Source organism: Telmatherina bonti (genome assembly GCF_933228915.1).
Source record: "Telmatherina bonti genome assembly, chromosome: 3".
NCBI classification, from domain to species: domain Eukaryota; kingdom Metazoa; phylum Chordata; class Actinopteri; order Atheriniformes; family Telmatherinidae; genus Telmatherina; species Telmatherina bonti.
The window spans coordinates 17,426,495-17,441,590 of record NC_136621.1 but is presented as its reverse complement, the minus strand read 5'-3'; the positions used below and the strand labels follow the sequence as shown (position 1 = coordinate 17,441,590).

Below are 15,096 nucleotides of genomic sequence, written 5' to 3'. Positions count from 1 at the left end.
AAAAAAAAAAAAAAAAAAAAAAAAAGATTTGCACCCTTACGTTGTCTATCAAAAAAAAACCCCCCAAAAAAACATGCTCATTGGCAAAAACAAATGTATCCGTGCACCCTTACCCATGCAGGATCACGCACACACACACACGCTCTCTTGCACACTTCAGTAATATGGCAAGGTTAGTCATTGTAAAAGTGCGGATTAGTCGCAGTTTCACAAAGTTGTTTTTATTTGCCATTTAGTATTGGGATATTTTTGCCAGTCAAAGACACTTGATTTCACAGTGCAACACAGTATGACAAACACTGACATTAGGGTCAAGACATATCATATGGGTGAGGTTAAAAAAAATTTTATCATACAAAAAAGAAAAAAGAATGAAATAAAAAGTGCAAAAACAACTTAACAGTCACTGAATATAGCATTAATTCAAATTTATGTTAAGTGTGTGAATTTAAGTCCACTATAGAAAACAAAAATCATCAGTAGCAGCAAAAAAAAAAACAAAAAAACAAAAACAAAAAAAAAGACCAATTATAAAACATCATAAAGATCACAAAGACACTGCCAATCACTGTTATACTAAAGATATCAATATGGCATCAAAATGGATATCAGTACAAATGTGGACAAACACATACACACTCACTCTCATGCACACACATACACACACAAACACTTGGTCACAGTTAACAGGTGCCAAGGACATTGCGGTGGGAGTCAAGTTGTTGTTTTTTTGTTTTGTTTTTTTTTTTCTTAGCTCAGTACCATGTCAAAAACAATACATTTCACACACTGTTAACACAGAATGCCAAAGTAAGGAATTACAAACGTGCACAGGCGCATTCGCACAAACATACAGACACTCCGAGACGAAACTAAAGGATGTGTTGTTTTTTTTCTTGTACGATTTCCTCCCACTGCAGTGAGAAAACAGATGTGTTAGCCCTAATCCTCCCTTCCTAAGAGGAATGGTTTCCATGAAGCCACAAGGAAAGACACTTGCTCTTCAGTTTGATCAGGTAGAAAAGATGTGACAGCAATGTGTTTGATAGATGGATAGCTCTGAAAAGCAGCACGCTGGTCAAAAAAAAAAAAAAATGAAAGTGGGAAACATAGATGAGGATAGCGAAATTACCTTACAGTCAAAGTAGAGTTCAGTGAGTGCAGATGAAGTATTGAGACTGAATCCTATTCCCCAGAAAATAAAGTTATTACCCAGAAGATGAAGGAGTTTAAACACCTGTCTGTCCCTAACTACATGTAGTAGGTCTGAAAAAGTCTAAATCATAGTGCCACCTGCTGTCTGATCCGTGTACTGCATGTACAGCATGTGCAAGTTTATGTGAGTCTGTGTATGTTGGTCTGTCTGTCAGTCAAACTATCCTTTTACTCTCACATTTTGAAATCCCATTAAAATCTCAGCTGCCCCTGTCTTCAACACCAAGTAACAGACCTTTTCTGTGGCTCTTTTCCCTGCCTTGTTCGTGATTTCCCTCCCTCTCTTTCCCTGAACTCTCTTCAGTGCCTCTTTCTCTTTTTTTATTATCTCCATCTCGTCTATCTCTCTGTGTCCTTCTCTCTATCTGTCCCTACCAGTTAGTTTTACTGTGTCGGGTCCCTGCCTAGTTAATCTAGAGGTGTTCCCCCTGTCCCTCCCTCCCACCCGCCCACCCTCCCTCTATGGACAAACACATAGGGCGTGGGGGCCGTCCATCAGGGGGAGCGGCCAAAAGCGTCCCTCTCCCTCCCCCCAGATCAGGGCAGTGCAATACACAGATGGATGAGTTTCCCATTCACCCTCCTCCTGCTGCCTCACCTGAGAAGACAGAAGAAAACATGGATGAAACAAGTTAATGTGGAGTTAATGGCGATTAAGGACGTCTGCAACCGCTTTGTGACATCAATATATGGCGATGTGGAATTACCTCTTGGGTGGTTGTGGAGATTTTAAACGCCGTAGCAAGCTGCCAGTCTCTCCTTCAGCAGTGGAGGGAACTGCTCTGAAAACTGCTGCCAGTTCTCCTCCCCAACCTGCTCCTTGAAACCATGCAGGATCTTCGGAAAGCAAACAAAAACAAAATACACATGTTCAGCATCTTAAACGGGAAGGTGTTTGACTTCCTTCACACACATACACACACATGTACAGCCACTGTATCATTCTGCAGCTTTACTTTGACAGTGATTTTTATACACTCGATGACAGTGTTTTTTGTTGTTCACGTCTGGTTTCTAATAGGTGCTCCTGATGATTGTCTGCTTTCTTTTCTTATAGATGCAGGAAGACGTTTTCCACCAAGTCTCTGTACAGATGTTGCAGCAGGTTGTCTGGTTTATCTATTTTAATTTCTGATTGACTGGTTGCAGCCGTTGTTTCCTTTCTATGCTTTTTAGATTGTTGTCTTCACTCTCACCTTACTTTCCCCCATCCCTCGTTCCCCATCGGGTTCAGTATTAAAATATAAAGCCCCATCTATGCTCCCTTTGCGTATGTCCATCACAGATTATTCCTCATTGTTCCTTTCACTGATTGCATGTCTGCTATACTGCTCAGTGGTTGTTGGGGGTACTGCTCCATTAGCTGCATCGGAGGAGGTATTTGCAAGCCCTGAAAACCAACTAAATTATGCACATAAAGGATGCAGCAGACTGTTGGAAGACTCTGTGTCCTTTTTTAGCCGAGATGATAACTGGGACTTTGCAGTAAACAAATAAAAGAAATAAAGAACTATATAGATGTCAATGCAACCCTTATATCAACAAAAGATTATTCCCTTTAAAACATATCTGGATGGGGTATGACCATGTACAAGCTCAACACACTGAGGTGTAGCCTGCACATTAAGGAAATGAAAAGTTTTTTAATAAACAACACTTTATGATCAATCTCCTGCCAAACATGAAGCCAGAGAAGATGGCTAGAAATAAAGTGGAAAATTGTCAATTTTTTCTTTTCCCATCAGGATGCAGGCAGCAGCATACAAAGTCGATTCATTACTGATTGAAATAAGCAAGAAAAACAGTCATGAATGCATGGATCATCTCAAAATCTTTAGGAAGGACACAGAGCTTTACCAGCAAAAAGCTTGACCTGAAAATCAGGAAATTTGTTCGATTTAAATTTAAACCAAAATGCAAAACTGTGATTTAGATCAACTTGGATTATTTAATCTTTGGTATCAGAAACGTTTCTCTGTTTTGTTTTTCAGCAGCAGACAGTGGCCTGTTGTCGCTAGGAGGGGTCGGCTGATCATTATTAGTGGCATCTATGGAAGAGCAGTCGCAGAGAAACAGGGCAGAGGATTTCTGTGTGTGTGTGTGTCTCTGTGTGTGTGTGTGTGTGTGTGTGTGTGTGTCAGTGTGTGTGTGTAGCATGCTTATAGTGGAAAAGAAGTAAATAAGTGCCATTCCAGAATAAGAATTGTTGTGTGGAGCTGACAAAGGATCAGATAAGCTGCAATCTTATTACATTTAGTAATCTAATAAAAGGAGGGCGGGGGTGTCTCCAACCAAAGGACAGGAAAAGCACAGAATGAAAAAATGACTTTTTTTGTACATTTAGGTCAGTCAGACTAGCTGAGAAAGAACCAGCTCTGACCCTGGTACATCAACATGATCCTCACCTTATAGAACATGTCTCTCAGATCATCTTTAGGATTCACCCAGGAGGCCACGGCATCACAGAAGAAGATGAAGTCCTAGACAAACACAGAGGACAAGAAGAACAGCAAGTTGAAGCTCCATAAAATCTGGAGGCTGACTTCACAGCCATAAGCCATGAAGGTAATGTCTCACCTGCACCACACCTCCAGGATTCACACCGATCATAATGCAAATCCCACGGAAGGCAGAGTCTTTCTCCTCGTTGTCTCGGATGTTTCGCAGAGACGTACACCTGCCGTGTGCAAAAAAAACCCTAAACTTACTATAATAACTACAATATAATAACTATAATATAATAAAGTCAAACATTAAAATAAATGATGGACAGCCAGAGGGTGCTTGCTGTGTCTATGCAGGAGGATTTCTCACCAGGACTGAGGATACTCTCAGGGTTCAGTGTTTAGTTCTCACAACTTTATATTATTCCAAGTTTATCAAATATAACAAACACTTACCAGTTGGCTTTAAACTCATATTTAAATTTATTCATATCCGTCCATTAAAGAGAAACCTAAATAGTCACTTAAATAACTGGAAACTGAAAAAAGTAACAAATAAAAATGTGCTAAATTATAACTTAGTAAAATAAGACACTGCTTTTCAATTGAATTAGGTTGAAAAGAATGATTAAATTAAACAAGTAAAACAGTCCCAAACAAAAAGGAACACTTTGCTGATGAGCAGTGGGTCAAACTACTTGTCAACAGGTGCAGAAGTCTGACAGAGTCACAGAAAACACCTGATCGCAGCGACTGTTCCAACAAAATATTAGTTTACAAGTGATGTCATTTAAATTAGTTTATCATGTTTCTTTACTTGTATTTATATATATTTCTTTTGAACCATAATTCAAAGAAAATGTCATGATTTTCATTAAATTTTTAATTATTTCTTCAGTCAATTTCAGCTTATTTCAGTGAAAGGCAGGGTATGAATAAATTTGAAGACAACAGTATATGCTGGATTTCCATCACATGGTACAGTATGACTCGCTTCTATTTGGTTTTCCATCAACAGTAGCAACACACAGCTGATACTATGTGATACTTTTTGTTGCTACAACAGAAGTTCAAACAAGCTGAGCCAATAAGACATAATGAGAAGGAAACCCTACAATGTGCCGATTGGTCACTTACAATCACTGCAGCAGTGAATACTCATCTGGATGGCATTTTTACCGCATAAACCGTCCATAGGACCAGTTGTTTGCAGGACTAATGAATACATGAGCATGCTTATTAATAACTGTGTGGATACATTTACAGAACCATTTTGCTTCATTGCAGACTCAAAGCTGAGTTGAAGTGTAAGGATCCTAAAGACATTTGTACCGTTCTGAACTAAAAGCCTTTCAAAAACTAATTCTGCAAGTTACATTACATCTAAGAGATGTACAAAACCAATGTAATATAACAAAGACAAAGAGCAAAGTTGTGTGTTAAGCTCTGTTTCACAACTGCTGACTCTCCATAGAAGAGTTGTACAAAAAACAACAAACACACAGAGTGTCGGGCCCTATGAACCCTTTAGGGGGATTAAATGATTCTCACCAAGGTCGGATGAACTGCGGCAGCATGGGAGCAACCTCTTGAGGACACACATAGCCCAGTCTGCCGATGGTAATGGCTTAAATGGGATAAAAACGAGTCAGAAAACTGCATATGTGTATGTTTATCCTACTTTGTTATGATGAAATACAACAGACAGCCTGCACTGATATCACAGTCATGCAGCTATAAAACCTGACTACTTCCTTTAAAAACAAAGACAAAAGTGTTTGTCATACCGGTGTTCTCCAACAGAGTTTTAGGTGTGTTGGGTCGGTTAATGATCTCAACCAGCTGGGTGAGAACCATTGCAATGTATGGCTGCATCTCCACTCCTGACAGAGCAAATAAAAAGAAGTAAGACACACCACATATGATGTTCAAACACATTAAGTAGATAAAGTTGCTGGTACTGACCCATCTGCATGCAGATCTCTCCGATGGCCCAGGTCGCGTTGTTGCAGACGGAGATGAATTCTGGGTTCAGGTTTGTTCCAAGGATTGGCATGAATTCGGCTGAAGGACAAACAAACAGGTGGGAATATTTAAAAGTAAAAAATGAGAATGACTTTAACTTTATAACCGTGTGGACACAGATTATGTGGACAGATTAAGAAAGTCTGCCTCAGATATTTTACTGCTAAACTTGAGACAGTTCCGAACATATTACACAGAAAAACAGAATCATTATATATAACTAAACGATGTGAGGACACTGGCAGACTTTATCTTGTCCCAGTTAAACCTCTACAAAAAGGATAAATAAGTGTTGTTGGAGACAAGACAGGAAACTTGGGTCTGTTGAAAAGTTAAGACACGTGACCTTTGAAAGAAATTAGCTGTTGCATCTCAGCAGGGGCCAAACAAAACAAAGCAAAGCAAATTATCGGTCTATATCTACATTAAAATGTCATATCGGAAATGACTGGTATCAGCTTTTACTTTTTTAATGACAACTTTTACACAACATGCACATGTTGTGTATCCAACTACAGCGAAGTCTCCTCTAACTCCAGGCCAGGAGACAGGCCAGTTTGATCTGTACTGAATCATATCTCTTGGTATCAATCCTACAGCTGGTTCTGTTTTAACCATCAAAGCACAGCCTCCGCTCAGAAAAAACCAGGTGCTACAGAAACATCATGCAGCTTAGATGTGAAACAGAATCCAGGGTTATTTTACCATTTAATCTGTGTTTCTAATAAATAAATAAATGAAAACTTCAACATGGTTGTTGAGTCAACACTCCAGTGGAAAAACATGAGGAGTTTTCTTCTCATTTTGTTTGACATTTCATCACTCATCACGTTTGAGCACTGGCCAATGTGCTGCACAGAGCAACATTTACAAGCTAAATTCTTTTTTTTTTTAAATGCTTGCATCGACATACATTAACACTCCCGGGATGTGTTTAAGATCTTGAATCTGTATGAAACATTGTTCATGAATAACATTCAGAAAATCTGTTAGCAATGGATGTAGCATTTACAGACATCCAGCTGATGTTTAAAACTGCTAGCTTTATAAACTACACTCGTTATGTCAAAATAGAAATTTTGCAGGGAAATCATATAATCATATATCAGTGAATCATATAATCGCTGGAGGAACATTCAAGCATGCACTGGTGAATCTCTGTGAAACACGAACCAGTTCTTAGAGTTTTCAAGTTAAACGATCTCTGAATTAAAAGAAAAAGACTTTCAGATCTAATCTGGACATTAGAAAATGCTTATGTCAAGCACAAATATGAATCCCTTTTATGTTTACATTTACACTGAATTACATTAAGCTGTACTTTACATTACTGGATACTAAAAAAAACAACAACAAAAAAACAACAAAAAAAACAACAACAACAACAAACAAATAGAAAAACAAAACAGTGGTATAATTACCAATGCATGGTTTGACATGAGGGAAGCAAGCCTTGGTCAAATCCCCCAGCAGAGCGAACGAACTCTGCCTCACCTCTGGCATCGTATCCTGGAAGAAAGGACAAAAAAACCTGAAGTTAAACACACGCCATCAGCAGACCAGAACAACCAGTCAGTCGCACACCTAACAACTCGTTGAGGTTATTCTACACTTACAAAAGGGTTTCTTATTAAAAGAATCAAAACAACTGTTTATGTCCAACACACCTTTAGTGATCAAACTACAGGAAAAGCAGCGAGATGCGACAGAGGACACTTCCTGCGGCTACTTGTGCTGACCTGTTAAACTAGCTCCTCTGTTTAACGGTTCAACTCAGCAATTTAGTCAACCATAAGAAACAACACAGAGACGCAAAAACACTAACCAAGGAGAATAAACAGACTGAAATAAAATCATATAAACCTCTTTTTCAGTGCAAACTGACAGCAAATCCCTCAGAAATGTGCACGTCATTTGAGCCCACAGCAAAAATTAATCAATAAAAGTAAACATTTCTATTTTTAAAGGAAAATAATCCCAGGATGTGAGAGTGTTGACATTGTAGTGCAGGGAAACCGTCAGACAAACAATCGCTGGTCCTTGTTTTGATCATTTTCTCCTGTGAACACCCCCCCCCCCCTCACCTGCATGCACTGGAAAAGCAGAGTCATGATGTTACTGCGGGCCACAAGCGTGTCCACATGACCCCCCAGCCCCTCTGCCAAGCCACTTAGAAGATCCAGTGCCACAATCATGAAGTCCTTGTCGGGTGCTTCATACTGGTCTGGCTGCTGGCTGTACATCTGAGATACACAAACGCATCACGTGTCATTTATGTGGCAGCAACAAGGTGTGCAAAGACCGCATGGTTGTAGGTCTGGCCTACCATGGCTTGAGCCAGAGTCTTCTGGACCAGGGTGACGCAGCGCTGGTAGACGGGCTCGCAGTAGGGGAGGAAACCGCTCTGCAGCGCCGTGGCAACGGACGACAGACACTCGAGCAGAGGGAAGAGATCTTTGTCCTCGTCCTTCAGCTCGTTCCATTTCGCGATCAGTGGAGGCATCAGCTTCTGAATGTACTCCTGCACACACAAATGTGAGTGTTGTCGAAATTAATGAAATGAAAACCAAAGGCACAAAACCAGGGAGGTGCACGTGCGAGGGGGAAACTTTAGCTCACAGGCTGGTTGAGATGGTGCCCCACAGAGTCCGCCAGCGTTCCTATGGCATCATAGAGAATGAGCAGATTCTTGTGCTGATACTTTCCAAAAGCAAAAACCAGCGTGTCCAGGATGAAGCTCAGGTAAGGCACCAGCTCTGTACATGCCTCCTCCTCCAAGGTGGCAAACGCACTGTTCAAAACAAAAACAGAAAAAAAAAACAACAAAAAAAAACAAAAAAAAAACAAATAAGATGAAATGGGTTAAAGAGGAAATGTGAGCAGGAGGTGAGAGAAAACAGGAGAGAGGAGCATACCTGCACGCCGCCTCCTGCACTCTTTTGTTGCCATCCAGGATGCGTTTGAGCAGTTCCGTCATGAGAGGCTTGAGGTGAGCATCAGGGGGCTGGCTGACCACCCAGTGGGCATAGCGACTGAGGGTCCAGCAAGCAATGGAGCGAACCAAGGCCTTCTTGTCGCATAAGCACTGGATGAGGTGGGGGATGAGCTCAGGCAAGTATGGTACCATACCCTGCATGCAGCCTGAAATGAGCACAGATATTCCGGTCATCCGTGTGACACTCCAGTCTCACTTAAAAATATATTTTTTGTGTCTGATCTTACCTTCTGCGATGGCCCCAAGCACCAAGATGCCGGACTCCTTGATAACCCAATCCGGATGGAAAAGCAGGCCTTTGAGCAGGGGCAGGAGATGCGGGAGCAGCTCCTCACGAAAGACATTAGCGAGAACGTCCAGAGCTGCGGCCGAACACTTCCCTGCATGGTGGGAACCACAGAGAGATTAAACTACAGTTAAAAACGTGGCAAAATTTCCTAGAAAAAGTAGCAGAATCCAGCAGAAAAAAAAACAGAAGTGCAGACAAATAATTTAAACAGAAATAGAAAAAGCTCAAGAAATCTTTTCTTCGCATGAACTGTTTTAAGCAGGTTTTTAAACGTACGTAAATTCCAGTCGGATAACGTGTCGTCATCGTCGTCCTCATCTTCATCTATGTCCTCCCCCTCCTCCCCTTCCCCACCCTCGTGCTGCAGAGTGACAGTGCGAGACTTGTGGAAGCGAGGCTTGATGTCTTGCTCGCTGTCTGGAATCGTCTCGTCCTCTTCAACATCGCCCTGGAGCACAAGGCGGAGATGAAGTTTTTAGTTTATTTATTTCGAACAATGAAAGAAAATAAGAAGAAAAAATAATACACGTACATACCTATACATACACACACACACGTATATACATACATATACATACAAATTAAGAAAGTAATAATCACAAATATTAATATTAATAACAATAATAATAATAATTCCTCATCAATTCGATAATTAAATAAATTCGTGAGATAAAAGGAGTTAGAAAAAAGGAGCGGGAAGAAGTGTACACCAAGTTAAATGCTGAGCGGACACAGGTTGACAGCTGGAGACAAGAGGAGGAAAAGGTTTGTACAGAAAGCTGTTGATTTGTCAGGAGGATGGTTACCTTAAGAAGAATAATGTCTATCTCTGAGTACTTCATCCCGTTGACCAAGATAGGAATCAGTCTTGGAAAAATGAGAGAAATGAAAGAAAGTGAAATGAAATCCAGGAAATGAAAATAACTGTGTCGTTGATCCAGCTGAGCATGTAAATACTTACTGAACCAAGTGGCCAGACAGGGCCTCTTTACAGATGGGCTGTTCAGCCAGAGTCAGCCAGAACTCACAGGCTTCCAGAGCCACATTCTCATCTGGGTCCTGGGTGCGCTGCAGCATGTACTACAGGAAAAACGACATGATACTGTAAGGACAAGGAGGTCTCTGTTAATGCTGGTGTGTTAAACCGTATCAAAGCCTCACCTGGATGATGCTGTGCATGTGTGGAATGAGGCGGTCGATGCGTACTTCCAGCAGCATGACCAGAGCCCTGCACACATTCTTACGAACCTCGCTGTCCTCATCGCCAGCTAGTGCAAACAGACTCTGGAAAAAGAAGATAAGAATTGAAGTAAAATTTTAGAAAAAATTTTTTTTTAAAATCAATCAACTAAAATAAAAGAAACAAAAAAAGTGGGTTGAAAAAGGTAAAAGCAGCCCAAACCGTTTACAGTCTGGACAGAAAGACTGAAAGTGAGTCATAATACTATAAAGTTGGAGTACTCATTTTGGTCCAACGATGGCCGCAATCCGGCACGTTTTCCATGTATCCCTGCTCCAACACAACTGATTTAAATTACTGAGTCATTGTGCAGAACCTGATAGGGTGTTAGATCCATTTAATTTGCTTCAAGTGTGCTGAAGCAGGAATACATGGATAACCTGCTGGATTGTGGCCGATGTAGGAATATCCCTGATGTTGAATAAACCTGCTATAAAGGCTATTTATTTTTGTCAGACAGATAAGAAAGAAGTATTCATTTTTTATTGCCATGACATGTTTCAGCTACACCTGTAGCATTCCTCCACATGATGGTGGAGACAACAGGAGACTACTACACCCTCTTCATTATAATTTATTAGCATTTATTCAGTGTATTTCTGTTTATTTATTAGCATTTATTTTTTAAGTATTTATGTCATTGTGACAAATGACTGTGGTATAGAATATAATATTAATGCACACTGTACAATCACGTGATTTTCCTTAAAAGGGCAAAGAGTACCAATAAACCAGGGGTATTAGCTCCACAGGAACGCAGCTGTTCCAACGGGCACAAGTAAATATCATCATATCATGCTAACTTTAGCTTCTCAGTACGGGCTCACAGTGATTTTAAAGTGGAATTTAAGATATTTAATGTTCCCTTTGTTTAAAAGGGCTTTGCATGGCTTATCTTGCCAACCCGTTAACTCTACTCACTCTTCTAAAGCTCTGAACACTTCAGATCAGGTGCTTCTGGTTGTCCACAGACCCAGGTTAGTGAGGTCCTGGTGTGGAGGAGAAAGCAGTTCCACAGTTTGCACTGCCTTCCCCTGCACAACCTTACCAACAATGGATGTTTTTTTACAGCTTGTTTAAAGAAAAAAACCATTCTATTCCTTGGTTTTTGGTTCAGATGGAGCCATTGGCATGTTGTCATTTGTGTTGTTTTTCTAGTATTTTTTCCTTTATCTTTTTTTGCAATTTCCTCGTCGTCTTCAAGTTGTACAGCACTTTAGTGATTGTTTGCTGTTTTAAACACCTGTGCAAAGTTTTGCTGACTGACTGCATGCACATGCATGGGAGCCTTTGGCACAGACGTAAGAAGAAGTATGAACAGGATTGTGTCCATGTCTGGGTCATAAATTGGTTTGCACATGTGGAAATAACATTTTCAGCCCTCAGTCTTCCAGAGACAAAGATGCATCCTCAGGATATGCAAATCTGGTCCTAAAGAGCTGTTTTCTTATAGGTTTTTAAATGTTACCCACTCTAACACACATGATTAAAATAAAATGGCGCTCATCACCTTCCTCTTAGTGCCTTATTCACTTAAATCAGGTATGTTGAAACAAGGAGACATCTAAAACATGTAGGACTCCAGCTCTTGACAAGTGGAGTTGCCTACTTCTGGTTTACCCTCTTTTTACAAGGGAACCTGCAGGGAGGATCAGCATGAAATAGACCAGGAGTTGCGCTAAACAACACACCCACATCACATCCAAACATAATACCCTGCTCCCATTTATTTCTATTACTACTACTCTGCACAGACTTGACATCAACACAATCCAGACTCAAGCAGGTCAGATCCAACTAATGCGCATCAAAACCTGCTTCAGCTCCCTGGGTATGACTTGATGTTTCCAAAACCAGTAAAAACTCATAACAACACTGCATCATGCTGCTTTAATCAGGCAGCATCAGTACAATGTAAGGGATTAATCAGTTGCTTGCTGTGTCGACTTCAGTTATTAAAACATGGATCCTGTGCAGTGTGGTGTAAAAACGCTTGCCTTCTTGCAGCATACTAAACCTAAGAGCAGACTTCTAAAAAAAAATGTAACTCTTCTTTTGGAGAGGTGCACTCTATTTCAGGCAAGCTCCACTGCATCCATTATAAAACCCTGTGTGCAATCTACCTGAATATTTACAGCTCTCCAACTCCTCTGAGCAAACTTAAACATAGTCTGATTTCCTATGACAGGAAAATCGATGCAGGTATAACACTGTTGTGAATTATGTAAGTAGAAAGTGTTGCAGTACTTGCCTCAATAAAGGTGTCAATGTTATCCATCAAAGCCTGAGCTCGTCCAATGATAAACTGGTTCACACACGCAATCGCATGAGACCTGAGAAAATAACAGCAGATCATTTTAAAGATTTCAGACTTAGGTTCAGACAGCAGACTTGGGTATTTTCTCTAACCTGATTTTGGGGCTGCAGTGTTTGAAAAACTGGAGGAATTTAGGGATCATGATGTTGAGAGGTCTGTTCAGAGCATCACTATCCAACAGCTCTGATGAATCCTCACAGATTTTCTGCAAAGCTCCAAACGAGCCCTAAAGACAGCAAATCCGAGAGAAAGAGCGTTAAAACAAAGTAAAGTGTGGATTTTGACGAACGTGGTCAGATATGAGTCTTACCTCACAGGTGTTATAGTCCTCGGAGTTGAGTAGATTACAGAGCTGAGGCAACAGCTCTGGCCACGTCTGCAAATCTCCTTTAGAGGCTATAGTTGTGATCAAAATGCCTTTGTGACAAAATAAAATGTAACACAAAGAAATATGCTATTAAAACTCAGGAGTAACTGGTTACATCATTCACAGTTGTAACCTGCAATTCAAAATAACTGCAAAATACAGCGTTTGCACCAACAAAACACCTTTTCATGCTAAAATTGAGCCTCCTACATGATATTCTGACTCACACAGACAATAAAATGTAGCTTACTCAAGCTTTCTCCTTCTCCAGCTTTCCTCTTTCACTTAAACACCCACCGATTGTAGCTCTGATAAGCGGTGAAGGGTCCCCGATGTTGTTGAGACATTCTCGTTTGATGAAGTCGGCCACATTAGGAGGGAAGTTCTGGTAGTGAGCTTTTACGTTGTTCTTCAGAATCAGACCACTCAGAGATCGGGTGGGCTCGTCTTTAGAGGCAAGATAGCAGAAATCGAACATAAAAATACACTTTAAAATGCACGAATTAAAAAGTTAGATACATCTATCTTATTATTTTTAAAATGCACAAACATACCCTCAGATTTGAGACTTGTAAGGACAAAGATGAGATAGTTGTTGAAATCTGGAAACTGGTTAAGCTGCTCCAGTTTCTGCAGAATCTGTTAAGGAGCTCAACTTCTCCTACAAATAATAATATTCACACATCCATCTTTGAGATAAGTTTGGTTTCTGTTTTGCACTTGGACAGTGAATGTCCTATAATGCACATCACAATCGCTTTTGCACACTGCAATAGGTAGCACAAATAGTTACTTTTTGCTCTCATCCAAGCTCTAAAGGGGGAAGAAATATCTCACCTATATTTCACACCTTTCCCTCCCAGCCTGACAAGCACACAATCAGAGGTAAAGGATACTTCCTGCACAGCTCTTTGGGTGGCTGTGTCTGGGGACTGGGAATCCTTCAGGAGCTGAAGCACTTGCTGCAGACCCTGTTCGTCTGGCTGCCACTCCATCCTACGAGACAACACATTCATTAGCTGTTTGAATAGCATCCACCTAAATGTTAGAGCTCATAGCCACACCTGTCACCTTAAAACAAGTACAGAGTTACCAATATACCAACTAAAACAGTAACTTGGGTAATTCTACGAGCCATGCCACTGTTTCTTTGAGACCAGACTGAAACAAAAATAGTGTTTGCTGTGCAACGCAGCAAGAGATCCGCGGAGGCACGACTGCTTAGGGTCATTTTCCGACCGTAGTTATGAATGTGAGAAATACTACACGTAAGCAGCTAGACTTAACTACTGTACAGATGGATCAATAATTTTCAAAAAAGTCAAAATAATTCATTCCGAGCTGATTACTCTTTACACATGAGGCCCAGACGGCATTGGCGCAAATATCTGTCTCAAACAGCTAGCAAGGCTAGTTTAGCCTGGCTATGACATTTAACGCGTAGCTGATTTATAGATGCCAAAACAATATTTAACGTCAGCTACCCAGGTGTCACGTTGCTCCACCAAAAGTTATATGTGTGATCAAAGAGACCGTGGAAAGATGCTAAATCTATGCGTGACATAACAGTCGTCCATCAAAACATAGCAGCTCCAACAAGTAGCATGTGTGGCTAGCATCATCTTGAAAGTACCGCGAAAGGTTTTACCTGATCTCTCCGGTGTGGTAGATCTATACGTCTATAGACAAAAATACACGAACAACTTTAACAACTAACATTAAATAAAGTATCAATGCAAACTATCTGGTCTTGTACAAAATTGTGATCTCAGTAAATCTATGTGGTTGCTTCGCTAGCTTGCATATGACAGAGATTGCATGCTTTGCTATCAAGCCGGGTGATTAGTTTGATCTTAGTCGGCTTCCGTACAAAACAAACTATTCAGGTAAACATGTAGAAATATAAACACCTGTGAAGGAATTAGTGTTTTTTAATGTCATATTATTTTAAGTGTTTACACGTTTAAAATAAAACGTATGTTTTAATATAAGAAACATGATATTATTTGAATAGACATTATATGAGCACTGGCTTGAGTTTTCCTCTGACCACCAGGTGGCGGCATTGTGAAACGACTGGGATGTTAGTTTGAACAGGGTTGCAAGGGTGTGGACAGAGTAGCAAGGGCGAAGGACAAAACAGCACAGAATTCAGTTAACACCATGGTGATTCACTATGTCAAATTTCTTTCTTATGCATGCCT

The 15,096-nt window shown here is 40.5% G+C and overlaps 1 protein-coding gene across 1 annotated transcript; it reads right to left on the bottom strand.

The window, feature by feature from the left end:
- Window positions 1–1,688: 1,688 nt before the first annotated feature.
- tnpo2b (transportin 2b) lies at window positions 1,689–14,613 on the bottom strand. The gene is made up of 24 exons (XM_079265122.1): window positions 14,541–14,613; window positions 13,789–13,888; window positions 13,447–13,522; window positions 13,190–13,339; window positions 12,836–12,942; window positions 12,618–12,751; window positions 12,460–12,541; window positions 10,130–10,252; window positions 9,930–10,048; window positions 9,775–9,835; window positions 9,245–9,416; window positions 8,907–9,059; window positions 8,600–8,825; window positions 8,304–8,475; window positions 8,011–8,205; window positions 7,769–7,927; window positions 7,106–7,193; window positions 5,625–5,723; window positions 5,447–5,542; window positions 5,211–5,286; window positions 3,793–3,892; window positions 3,621–3,695; window positions 1,923–2,052; window positions 1,689–1,813 (listed from the first exon to the last, which is right to left on the bottom strand). Exons 2-23 carry the CDS (start codon window positions 13,885–13,887, stop codon window positions 1,945–1,947), a joined length of 2,670 nt encoding a protein of 889 aa, XP_079121248.1. The 5' UTR covers window position 13,888; window positions 14,541–14,613; the 3' UTR covers window positions 1,689–1,813; window positions 1,923–1,944.
- Between the last annotated feature and the right edge of the window lie 483 nt (window positions 14,614–15,096).